Source organism: Dasypus novemcinctus, chromosome X, assembly GCF_030445035.2.
Source record: "Dasypus novemcinctus isolate mDasNov1 chromosome X, mDasNov1.1.hap2, whole genome shotgun sequence".
NCBI classification, from domain to species: Eukaryota; Metazoa; Chordata; class Mammalia; order Cingulata; family Dasypodidae; genus Dasypus; species Dasypus novemcinctus.
In genome coordinates, this window is record NC_080704.1 from 61,585,078 (window position 1) to 61,597,357 (window position 12,280).

Consider the following 12,280-nt stretch of genomic DNA (forward strand, 5'->3'; position numbering starts at 1 on the left):
CCACCAGTCCCCAAATGCAATGGGCATTGTCTAGCTGGGTTGGCCTAGCCTAGCCTCCAGGGCAGGGCTCCAACAAGCCCAGGTGGCCATTCAGGACCTGATTTCCTATGTTTCCCCACCTCCCTTCCCCCTCCACTGCAATCTTCCCTTCCTGCCCTGGGGAGTCAGGCAGGCTTGACTGGGGCTGGCTTCTGAGCCAGGTCTGCCCTACCTCGGGATAGACTCCAATGAGGCTCTCAGCCTTGGTGTAGAACTCCTCCTTGAGAGAGATGACAATGGCCTGGAAGTTGCAAGTCGACTGCTCCTTGATGTAATTTGCCACCTGTGGGAGGGGCCACCAGGCACTTAGCAGGGCTGAAGTCTTAATACTCCCTTGTGTCTTCCCGTAAGAACCAGCAGGCAGATGGGGTGGGGGACAGGGTAGAGGGTGGAGAGAACAGAGACTGAGAAAAGGAGGCCACTGACAGTACCAGAGTGTGCATAACCCTGGGCTCAGCCTCCCGGACACAGAAAGCAGGTAGCAGCTAGGGCGCACTCAGTAGTTGCTCTCTGAAACCAAGCCCCAACCAAGAGACCTTCCTCCCAGGCCCCCACTTTCCTTGCACCCACCTTGCCAATGTTGGTGTTATCCAGGGCAGCATCGATCTCATCCAGGACGAAGAATGGGGCTGGCTTGTAGCTGGGAGGGAACCAGTAGATGAGCTGACATGGAGGGTGGTGGCCAAGGTGGGGTGGAGCAGCCCCAAGACCCATCAAATAGGCCAGCTTCCCCCTCCACTTCTTCAGACACTAAAAAACCTAGGTCTTAATGTTGCCTGAGTCCCTAAAGGCCAGTGAATCAACTGAGCCATGCTCTGAACCCAGTCCTGTGCTCCAGGATCCTGCAGAAGAACCAAGAGAAGACATGGTCCTCTCAGGGAGCTTCCAGGATGGCTGGAACTCTGCAGGCTCTGGTCATATTGGCCAAGATATCCTAGAGATCCACACCCCCGTCCCATTCTGTCATGCTTCCTTGACTTGGCACATGTTGGACCCTCTGCCAACAATGCCTGCTGGTCAATCTGGAAAACTTTTACTTATCCTGTATATCTCCTGCTCAGGTGTTACTGCTCTTGAACTCCTTCCGTAGGCACCCCCCCATCCTCTTTCAGATTGGGTTAGGTCTCCCTCCTCTGTGCATCCACAGCACCCAAGCTTAACAGTGACAACACTTAGCACACTGTTTATATGTCTGCCTAGATTGTAAGCTCCTCAAGGACAGAGACCATGTCTGACTCATCTCTGCTCCCAATCCCTCTACAGGATCTTGTACAGAGCAGCCCTCAAGAAACACTTACTGAATGACACTGCACAATCAAACACAAAGCTGTGGGGGTCAGACACAAGTACTATTGGCGTTCAGGATGGGGAGGTCACAGTGGTCAAAGAAGGCATCCTACGTTGATATTCCCAAGATGGCTGCAGGAAGACCCTTCCCAAGATTCTGTCATTCAGAACAAGATTTCCTCCGACAGCCAGAAGCCCCGGATATTCCCCAAGGACTTTATCATTGGGCCCTCCTAGGATATTGATGGGTGGGGTAATCAATCAAAACAGTAAAAGCTGGGAATTCTCCTATGCCATTAGCAAAGGAGTGGAATAATTAATGGTTCAAAAGTAGGCCCAAGGCCTGAACTCACTCTCTCTCCCCTTTGGACCCTGATTCTGGCTACCTTCTCCCCCTGCATTGATCAACATGCAAGTAAAACCTAGGCATTTATAATCTATAATGGGGGATTGTAGTCTGTAAATCAACCTGCGTTATCACTTTTCAGTCCCTTTCTATCTGGAACCCATGATCTGTTATTTTCTCCCATTTCTTTTCCCTCCCTACCTTAAGAAATTACTGGCCTAACTCAAAAAAAGAAAAAGAAGGCATCCTAGAGAAAGGGGAGAAGAGAATGAGGCATGAAGGGGTGGAGGGTGACAGGCTAGATTTGCATGGAAAGAGCTTATTAGAGAGCAACTGCATGAGCAAAAGCCTGGAGGTGGGATTGAATACATGCAAGGGCCAGTGGGGACAGGCTGAATGAATGAGGATAGATGGGGAGGACAGGTCCAGGAAAACCAAGGCCAGATACACTGGAGTAGAGAGGGAAATGGACGAAATCCAGATTCTATCAGAGCATCTTCACCTCTTTAGATCTCTCCATATCCGGGGGCCCAGAGTCTCTGGTGGCCTCAGTTCAGTCTCTCTGCCAACTGCCCTGGGGCGCAGCCTTACCTATGGATGGCAAAGAGCAGGGCCAGAGCCGCCACTGTTTTCTCTCCCCCTGACAAGTTGTCCATAGGTCGGAAGCGTTTGCCAGGAGCCACACAGTTGTAATTGATACCATCCAAGTAGGGCTCCTCAGGGTTCTCAGGGCCCAGGAATGCCTGGGAAGAAAGCATATGGGCCAGGATATGGATATAGGCCTGCATAGGGATGGGGACAGGAAGTCTAGAGCAAAGGGCAAGTGAAGACAATAGGAGCTATTAGCTTACCTGGGCACTGCTGTTGCGGGATAGGGCCTTATAGATCTCATCAATGTTGGTGGCCACAGATTCAAAACAAGCATTAAAGCGGTCAAAACGCTCTTTCTTGATCTGTTCAAATGCCTGCTTGGCCTTCTTGGCTCGCTTTCGGGCTGCCTCAAACTCTGCCACAAGGGGAAGATAGATGAACCCTCAGTGTCCTAACTCACACCCTGGCAAGAATGATCTACAAATGACAATTTGCAGAGCAGGTACATTGCACAGAGGGAGAAGAATGACTGGAGTGATTCCCAAGAAGCGGGTACCACAAGGCTCTGTATTCAGGAGGCTGACCACATCGTAGAGGAAGAAACTTGGGCTTGGATCCCTATCAACATGGATTTTTCCCTGGGCTCTACCAGCAACCGGCTGTTTGACCTTGCACAAGTCATTTCTCCTGTCTGAACCTCAAGTTTTCCACACTATAAAACAAGTATCATAACCCCTACTGTTCAGGGCTCTTGGGAGTTTTAAAGTAAGAAAGCACACTAAAAACTGGAGCTGTTATGATGTGCGGCAACAGGTCCTTGGCATACCTCCAGCCTTCTGCCCTCTTCTGAGGCCTAATTAGAAGGGGAAAGCTTACCATCTGAGGTCTCTTGGAACTTGTCTCGGACACTTTCCAGCTTTTCCATGGCCTTCATGTTGGGGGCAGCAATACGCTGGAGTACACTCTGCTGCTCATTCAGTTTCTGCTGCAGTGTGTTCATCTCCTGCTTAATCTCCTCCTCAGCCTGGGCATCCTGTAAGCCCCAGGCCCAGCAACATCAAGAAGGGTCTGGCTCCTGAGCCCATATAGAAGGCAGGATCTTCCCCAGTTCAGCTCCTCTTACCAATCCCTGCCTACAGTAATTACTCCCACCATTCCTGAAAATTACAGGATGAAACTGCTTTCTCATCTCTAATACTCCCCCCAGACCCTGCCAACCATTTGTCTCTCAGGAGAAGCTGGTGGTACCATACTTCTCTGGCTTTCAGCCTAGGCCATGAGCCAGTGCCATCCCAGGATGACCAAGAAACTCCCAACCAGGCTGCTGTAGACTCCATTTACGGCTCTGAAATGATTAAGGCAACTCATCTTTTCTACTCAGATCACTACATTTGAGCAAATTATCCTTGAGTTTGGTTTAGAACTATGGATATTGTATATACATGTCTGGTTTGTGCCTTTCTGCCACTTTTAGTCAATAAATACTTTCTGAATGCCAACTAAATGCCATGTACTGGGGTTCCTCGTAGCCTGTGAGCAATGGTTCCTGGGCTAATCAATCTAGCCGAAGAATGCATGTAAGTGAACCATTAGAATACTGTATGACAAATGCTAAAGCAAATATAAGCAGGCAGTGTTGGGTCAGCACACATGAAGGGTACTTAAATCACTCTGGGGCCAGGGAAGCCATCCAGGAGTATTTCTAAGCTAAGGCCTACAGGATAAATGGGTGAGGACATGGAGAAGGAACAGTATTCTAAGCATGTGTTCTAACATGGCATGCAAAGGCCAGGGGTTTTTCTCATGGACTGTTCAAGAAAGTAAAAGCAATTCAGTATGGCAACGGTAGCAATTGTGTGAACGTGTGTATACATGCGCACATGCCAAGTATGTATGCCGGGCAGAAGGCACAGGAAGAGATGAGGCTAGAGAGACAGGCAGAAGCCAGATTATGAAGGACCTTATAGGTCTTGTTCAGGCTTTCCCTCTGGAAGGAAATGAGGTACTATTGAAGATCATGAATGGATTTACATTTTATATAAGCCCTTCTGAAGATCTCTACATACTGCTAAGGAGTAGGTCTCCAGGATATATTAAGTGAAAAATGAAAGGTACAAAACAGTATGCCACCTTTTATCTGAGAAACGGGTGAAGAGAATATTAATATATTTATATATAAATGTATTTTAAAAATAAAACAGACTAACCAGGTGATTAGGGGTTGGGGTTTTGAGCCACACATCAGCCCACCTCCTGGAGCTCTGGAAGGGGAAGAAAGCTGCAGATTGAGTTCAACCATATGGACACTGCCTCTATCAATCATGCCTATGTAACAGGACCCATATAAATGCGGGACATTTGAAGCTCCTAGGAGCTTACATGATTGAGAAAATACATCTCTGTCTGGAGGGTGACAAGTTTTGATTCCATGTGGAAAGGACACAGAAGCTGGCGTTATAAGATCCTCCCAGACCTTACCCTGTTTGTCTCTTCTTTTGGCTTCTTATATGTATCTTTTCACTATAATAAAAATAATCATAAGTATACCACTTTTAGTGAGTTCTGTGAGTCACTGAATTATCAAACTGGGGAGAGGGGTGCACAGGAACCCCAAATTTGTAGCCAGCTGGTAAGAAGAGAGATTAAGGATTGCCTAACTTCCGGCATCTGGTCTAACTTTGGGTAAAGTCAGAACTGGGGGAAACAGACGTGACTCAGCCAACTGGGCTCCCGTCTACCATACAGGACGTCCAAGGTTTGATGCCCAGGGCCTCCTGGTGAGGGCAAGCTGGGCCATGTGGTGAGCTGGCCCACATGGAGTGCCAGCCCACGTGGGAATGCGGCCCCGTGCAGGAGTGCCACCCTGCGTGGGAATGCCAGGCAGGTGAAAGCTGCCCTACGCAGGAATTTTGGCTGATAAGGAGAGCTGGTGTAGCAAGGTGATGCAACAAGAGACACCGAGGAGAGAAAATAAGAAGATGTAGCAGAACAGGGAGCTGAGGAGGCACAAGAGAATAATCGCCTCTTTCCCACTCTGGACGGTCCCAGGATCAGTTCCTGGAGCCACCTAATGAGAACGAAAACAGACACAGAAGAACACAGAGCAAATGGACACAGAGAGCAGACAACGGGAGGAACGGGGAAAGAAACAAATAAAATAAATCTTAAAAGAAAAAAGAATTAAATTGGATTGAGTTACTCCACTATTTGCAGTTGGTGTCAGAAGCTGTTGTTAGAATTTGCTGATTGAACTTTGACAGCCTACACAGCAGGCAACAAGGGAGGTGAGGGGGACAAAAAAGGAATCTAGGGGAAGCAGATGTGGCTCAACTGACTGGACTCCCATCTACCATACTGGAGGCCCTGGGTTCACTTCCCAGGGCCTCCTTGTGAAGGCAAGGTGGCCTGCGCCTACGGAGAGCTGACAGCCTGTGCCCATGGAGAGCTGGTACAGTAAAATGATGCAACAAAGGAAGACAAGCAGACACAGAGGAACGCGCAATGAATGAACACAGAGAGCAGACAGCAAGCAAGCGGCAAAGTGGGGGGAATAAATCAATTTTTAAAAAAATCTAAAAAAAAAAGAGGAATCTAGACTTCTCTTTATGTACCTTGTTTTATATTTTCAGTTTTAGAACTTATAATGATTTTATATAATTATAAAACAAAACTAAATAAAAAGGTGGAAACCATTGGGTAAAAAGTTGATGAGGAACAAGATATTCACAAGATGCCAAAGGATTATCCTAAGGATTACTAGTTGCAAAAGTAAAAGTATACAATTACAGTTAAGAAATCTAGCAATTAACATCTTAACTAAGGGATCACACTTAGTATCACTAATAGTGGGACATTCTGATATTACATATTACTTAGTATCACTAATAGTGGACATTCTGATATTACTGGCATGGCAATACAAAGTACATAGCAGCACCAATGAAGGATTCTTGCCAAAACAATACTTACCCCAGATCTATCAAGCCTTAAGACTAGACCAAATTTCTAATTTATAGGAAATACAAGGTTGGAAGAACAAGTTAAACAATACTCTAAAGAAACCAACATATCCATAATATGAGACATTCTAGAATACAATGCATGTGGACTCTTTAACAGTCAATGACATGAAAAAGGTGAGGAGACAGTTCTAGATTAAGAGGCACTAAACAGACATAACCAAAAGCTATACATGATTCTTGATTGTATCCTAGTTTCACACACAAAAAAAACTATAAGAAAATATAGGACTAGGGACATTTGAATATGGACTGAATAATATTAGATATTATGAAATTACTATTATTTTTCTTAGGTGTAATAAGGAATTGTCATCATGTAGGAGAACTCCTTAGGAGATGCATGCTGAGTATTTAGTATTAAAGTATCATGTTGTCTCTCCCTTCCTTCAAATGGGTCAGAGAAAAAAAGTGTATATTAAGTAGGGAAGAGAGGGTAGGAGACAGAGTTGAAAGGCAAAGCAAATGCAGTAAAATATTCATTGGTGAACCTAAGGAGGGTATGTAGGTGTTCTCTGTACTCTTCTTTCAACTTTTCTGTAGATTTGAAAAATTTCCAAATTAAAGTTGGGGGAAAAAAATCTAAATGTGAAAAAAAAATCCCTAAAAATTGAAAACAAATCAAAGAAACCTAATTATGTATCAAGTTGGTTAAATACTCAGAATTATTTCCAATTACTTTAAAACATAGAAATGTGATGTATATACCCAATGAGATAATAGCTTAATGACAAAAAGAACCTAAAAGAAATCTTAAACAGTATTCAGTAATCAAATTGTTAGTAATAACATCATATTGTGATTTTCAAACTATTATATATAGAGTAGGCTAAAGTAAATTGGTCATTATGTTAATGTTGATAGGAACTACGGTTGTCAGCAAGAATAACTGGAGGTTTAAATGTAAAATCAATGACATTAAACTGTGCAAATTACCACTTCAATTGGAAGTATCAGTGAACTCATGATGTATTTTTCTTCCAAGATAAAAAAATTTTCATAGACCAGGCTACTGAAAAGTTCTGGAAGCACTGACCAACCCAGCAGTCATGAATGCTCCAGTGTCCAGATGGTAGTCACTAAATAATAGCATTTCCCACTGAAAAAACCCAGAACAATCTAGAAGAAATGGCTAATTTTACGTCTGGGGCAGGAAATACAGAGGAAGAGCCTGGACTGTTTGGTCATATCAGAAAGTAAGGAAGATATCAAAGACTACAAGGGCTGTGCCAAAATGGTTCAGAAGCCAACTTGAATTAAGTTCCTACTGGCCAAAGATGGGACAACTTGAGTACCAAGGATAATAGCCACAAGAGACTGAAACACACCAAAATCCCTAAGTCCACAATAATACGAAAAACAACTCAGTGGAAAAATCTTGAGAATGCGAGGAAACCAACTCATTATGTAATCAACTGGCAAATAAGGGGAAAGAATCAGCATATATCTTGCCTTTCCTATAAAACCAGTATCTCAGGGTAACCAAATAATTGATAAGAGGAAGTCTATCTATAGTATACCAGCTAAAAAAACAAAGAAGAAAATGATAGAATTAGAAGATCACCATTTTGCAACCCCTGATGATTTTTAATGGATCTAGCTTATGATCACTGCAGCTGCTAAGGGTGAAAAAAGAGCCACAACCAGACATTACATATCTCTTCACGGAAGTAAAAATGTCACCTATGAATTACTCTAAATGAAAACAAACAAAACACAGAGACTTAAATCTGACCAAGCCTCTAGATCTGCACTGTCCAATACTATAGGTAGTAGCCAAATGTGGTAGGACATGTGAAATGCAGCTAGTATTACTGAGAACGGAGGAACTAAACTTTTAACTTTATTTAATTTAAGAAGTCATAGTCAGGATGTGGAAGTGGCTCAAGCAGCTGAGCACCCACTCCCACATGGGAGGTCCCAGGTTTGGTTCCCAGTGCCTCCTGAAAGAAAGAAAGAAACAAGCAAAACAAATGATAAAACCAACTCAGGGAAGCCGATGTGGCTCAGTGGGGCTCCCCACATAAGATGCCCTGGCTCCTGGTACCTCAAAAAAAAAAAAAAAAGTCATAGTCAATAGAGATTTTAGGAAGCCTTTTGAGGTATACCACAAGTGTAAAATACATACTGGATTTTGAAGAGAGTATAAAAAGACTTATCAAATATCTTATAATTTTCATATTGTTTACCTGTTGAAATGATATTCTTTTAGATATACTAGGTTAAACAATATATTGTTTGTGGATGTGTCTGTATAACAATTAGGGAAATGTAAATACCAATCATAATATCAAGGAATTATTTTTAGGTGTGATAATGGTAGTAAAATTTTTAAAAGAAATCCTTACCTCTTTTAGACATAGATTCTAAAATTTCACAAGTAGTATGATATTATGTCCAAGATTTATTTTAAAATAACCTGGCAGGGAGGGAGAAGGAGTGTGTGGGGGTTCAGATGATACAAGTTTGGCCAAGAGTTGATAACTGTGAAGCTGGTGAGGGTTACATGAGGAAGCACTGTACTGTTTTACTATTGCACATGGAATCTTCCACAATAACCTAAAAATAACAGCAATAAAAATCACCTTGAAGTATCTCTCATTGACAAAGTCTGGGGCAATTTGAGTATCCAGAAGAAAAATATCAAATGCATTTAAATACATAAATTTATAATGAATACAAAAAAATACTCATTGGTTAACTCTGAGGGTTATGAGGGTAACCAACTAATTATTCTGAAAGCTGGCAAATAAAGGAAAAGAATTAAGTATTTATCCTACCTTTCCTGTACTAACTGTATTCCAAGAGAAACAGGTGACAAATGAAACTTCTTTTATTTAGAATTCCAACTAATAAATGAAGGAGGGATGAGAGAATTAGAAAAATACCATTCTGCATCCCTAACATATATATCTAGGCAATGATCACCAACAGCTGCTAATACCAATTCATGAAATACAGACAGGGAACTTTATACAGGATGGATCAGGCCAACAACACTTGAACTCAGTGATCATGGCTGTTTAAACTTCAAACATTCAATCTTCAAACATACACAAATATTCAGAGAATAAAATAACAAATTTCCATGTACCCATTACTCAGCTTCAACTGTTTTCAACTCATGGCCAATACTCTACCATCTATACCCCAAACTCCCTCCCTATACTCAAATTACTTTAAAGAAAATCCCAGATGGGAAACGGACTTGGCCCAGTGGTTGGGGTGTCCGTCTACCACATGGGAGGTCCGCGGTTCAAACCCCGGGCCTCCTTGACCCGTGTGCAGCTGGCCCATGCGCAGTGCTGATGTGCACAAGGAGTGCCGTGCCACGCAGAGGTGTCCCCCACGTAGGGGAGCCCCACGTGCAAGGAGTGCGCCCCGTAAGAAGAGCCGCCCAGCGCGAAAGAAGTGCAGCCTGCCCAGGAATGGCACCACCCACACTTCCCGTGCAGCTGACAACAACAGAAGCGGACAAAAGAAAAAAGACGTAGCAAATAGACACAGAGAACAGACAACCGGGGGAGGGGGGGAATTAAAATAAATAAATAAATCTTTAAAAAAAAAAAAAAAAAAAGAAAATCCCAGACATATAAGTTCATCTATAAATACTTCAGTATGGTATCTCTAAACCTGACACTACTGACATGATGGTCTGATGATTCGTTGTTGTGGGGTGACTGTCTTGAGCATGGTAGGATATTTAGCACCATCTCTGGAATCTACCTTGTAGATGCCAGTAATACTACCCACCCCAGTTATGATAGTCAAAAATGCCTCCAGACATTACCAAGTATCCCCTAAGTCCCTATGGGAGAAAATTCCCTCTTCCACCCACCCCCAGTTCCCCTACACAGAGAACCACTACTGTAAAAGATAAGGACTTTGGGAAGCGGATGTGGCTCAAGCAATTGGGCTCCCGTCTACCATATAGGAGGTCCAGGGTTCGATGGCCAGGGTCTCCTGGTGAAGGCAAGCTGGCTTGTATTGTGAGCTGGCCCACATGGAGTGCTGGCCTGAGCAGAGTACTGCCCCAGGCAGGAGTGCTGGCCCACACGAAGAGCTGGTGCAGCAAGATGATGCAACAAAAAGAGACCAAGAGGAGAGATAAGAGACTCAGGAAATCAGGGAGCTGAGGTGGCGTGAGAGAATGATCACCCCTCTCCCACTATGGAAGGTCCCAGGATCGGTTCCCAGAGCTGCCTAATGAGAATACAAGTGGACAAAGAAGAACACACAGCGAATGGACACAGAGAGCAGAAGGGGGGGGGGGGAATAAATAAGTAAATCTTTCAAAAAAAAAAAAGATAGGGGGGCAGCAGACTTGGCCCAGTGGTTAGGGCATCTGTCTACCACATGGGAGGTCCACAGTTCAAACCCCGTCCTCCTTGGCCCGTGTGGAGCTGGCCCATGTGCAGTGCTGACGCGCTCAAGGAGTGCCGTGACACACAGGGGTGTCCCCCATGTAGGGGAGTCCCACGCGCAAGGAGTGTGTCCCGTAAGGAGAGCCGCCCAGCGCAAAAGAAAGCGCAGCCTGCCTAAGAATGGCACCGCCCACAGGAGAAATGACACAACAAGATGACACAACGAAAAGAAACACAGATTCCCGTGCTGCTGACAACAACAGAAGCAGACAAAAGAAGACACAGCAAACAGACACAGAGAACAGACAGCCAGGGTGGGGCAGAAGGGGAGAGAAATAAATAAATAAATCTCTTAAAAAAAAAAAAGATAAGGACTTTAAAAAACCATAACCATCACACCATTAGCACTCCAAAGATATAAACAGCAGTTCCTTAATACAAATTATCTGGTTTATAAGTTCAAAAAGTCCTGATTGTTTTACAGAATACTTTTTTACACTTTCTTCATATCAGGTTCCAAATAGGTGCATATATTGTACTTGACTGATATGTCTCTTAAGTCTATAGGTTCCTGTTCCTCTTTTCTTTGCAATGGTTCAAATCAGACCCATACATTACAATTGGTTTATTTGTCTCTTTTAGTCTAGAGTAGTCCCCTTCCTCTTTATTCATTTTTTTTCTTCCTATTTATGAAAGAAACCGAGTCTTTTGTCCTTTAGAGTTTCCCACAGTCTGGATTTAGCTAACCACTTCCCTGTGCTTTTATTTAACACGCTCATGAAGCATAGATGTTTCTTATAATTGGCGGCTACAGATGCTTGATCAGATTCATGTTAGAGTTTTTGGCAAGAATATTTCATAGTTAATATTGAACACTGATCAATTTTTAACATTACAAAGAAAATGAACTGACATCATGTGTCTACTGATGTGATGCAAAAGGTAGTTGACAAGTACACAGCACCATCTAGGATATTCTTGCCTTGGGGGCGGGGGTGAAGGACCTAAATCCAATCATACCCTAGAATGAACTACCAGTTTATAGAAAATACAGGGGGTGGAAGAACATATTAAATAATGTCATGGGAACATAATCAGCCAAATCCATAATGTAGATAATTCTATGGACAAATGACTCAGTTTATTCCATAAATAAATGGGAAGAAGAAAAAATAGAGGGGAAAATGTTGTAGATTAGAAGGGACGAATAAACTAATTGTAACATGTAAACTTCACTTGAATCCTGATATAAACACACAAACTTCTAAAAAAAAAAAAAGATGCTTAAAGGACTGTTTTGAAAATCTTAGTATTTACTATTAGATGATATGGAGTTGCTATTAAATTTTTAGGTAGGATATTGTGGTTATGTTTTGTTTTTTTAAAAAACAAGAATCTTTATATTCTAGAGATACACACTGAGGTGATTATGGATGAAATAATGTCTAGAATTTGCTTTAAAATAGTCCAACAGAGATAGGAAGAATATAAGAAATAAGATTGACCGTATGTCACTAATTGCTGAAGCTGGCTGATGGACACCTAAGGTTCATCATATCATCCTGTCTACTTCCCTATGTTTGAAATTTTCCATAAAAAAGTTAAAACCAGTTAAAGGGAGTGGATGTGGCTCG

The 12,280-nt window shown here is 42.9% G+C and overlaps 1 protein-coding gene across 2 annotated transcripts in view; it reads right to left on the reverse strand.

Annotated features, from left to right (window-relative positions):
* The window catches only part of SMC1A (structural maintenance of chromosomes 1A), a 52,660-nt gene that overhangs the window by 6,112 nt on the left and 34,268 nt on the right, over positions 1–12,280 (reverse strand). For both annotated transcript variants that reach the window (XM_071213181.1, XM_004480357.5), the window contains exons 20-24: positions 3,140–3,296; positions 2,524–2,678; positions 2,264–2,415; positions 610–679; positions 212–322 (exon numbers count right to left, since the gene is read on the reverse strand). In XM_071213181.1, the coding sequence (XP_071069282.1) occupies positions 212–322; positions 610–679; positions 2,264–2,415; positions 2,524–2,678; positions 3,140–3,296 (645 nt within the window). The remainder of the gene's footprint in view (positions 1–211; positions 323–609; positions 680–2,263; positions 2,416–2,523; positions 2,679–3,139; positions 3,297–12,280) is intronic.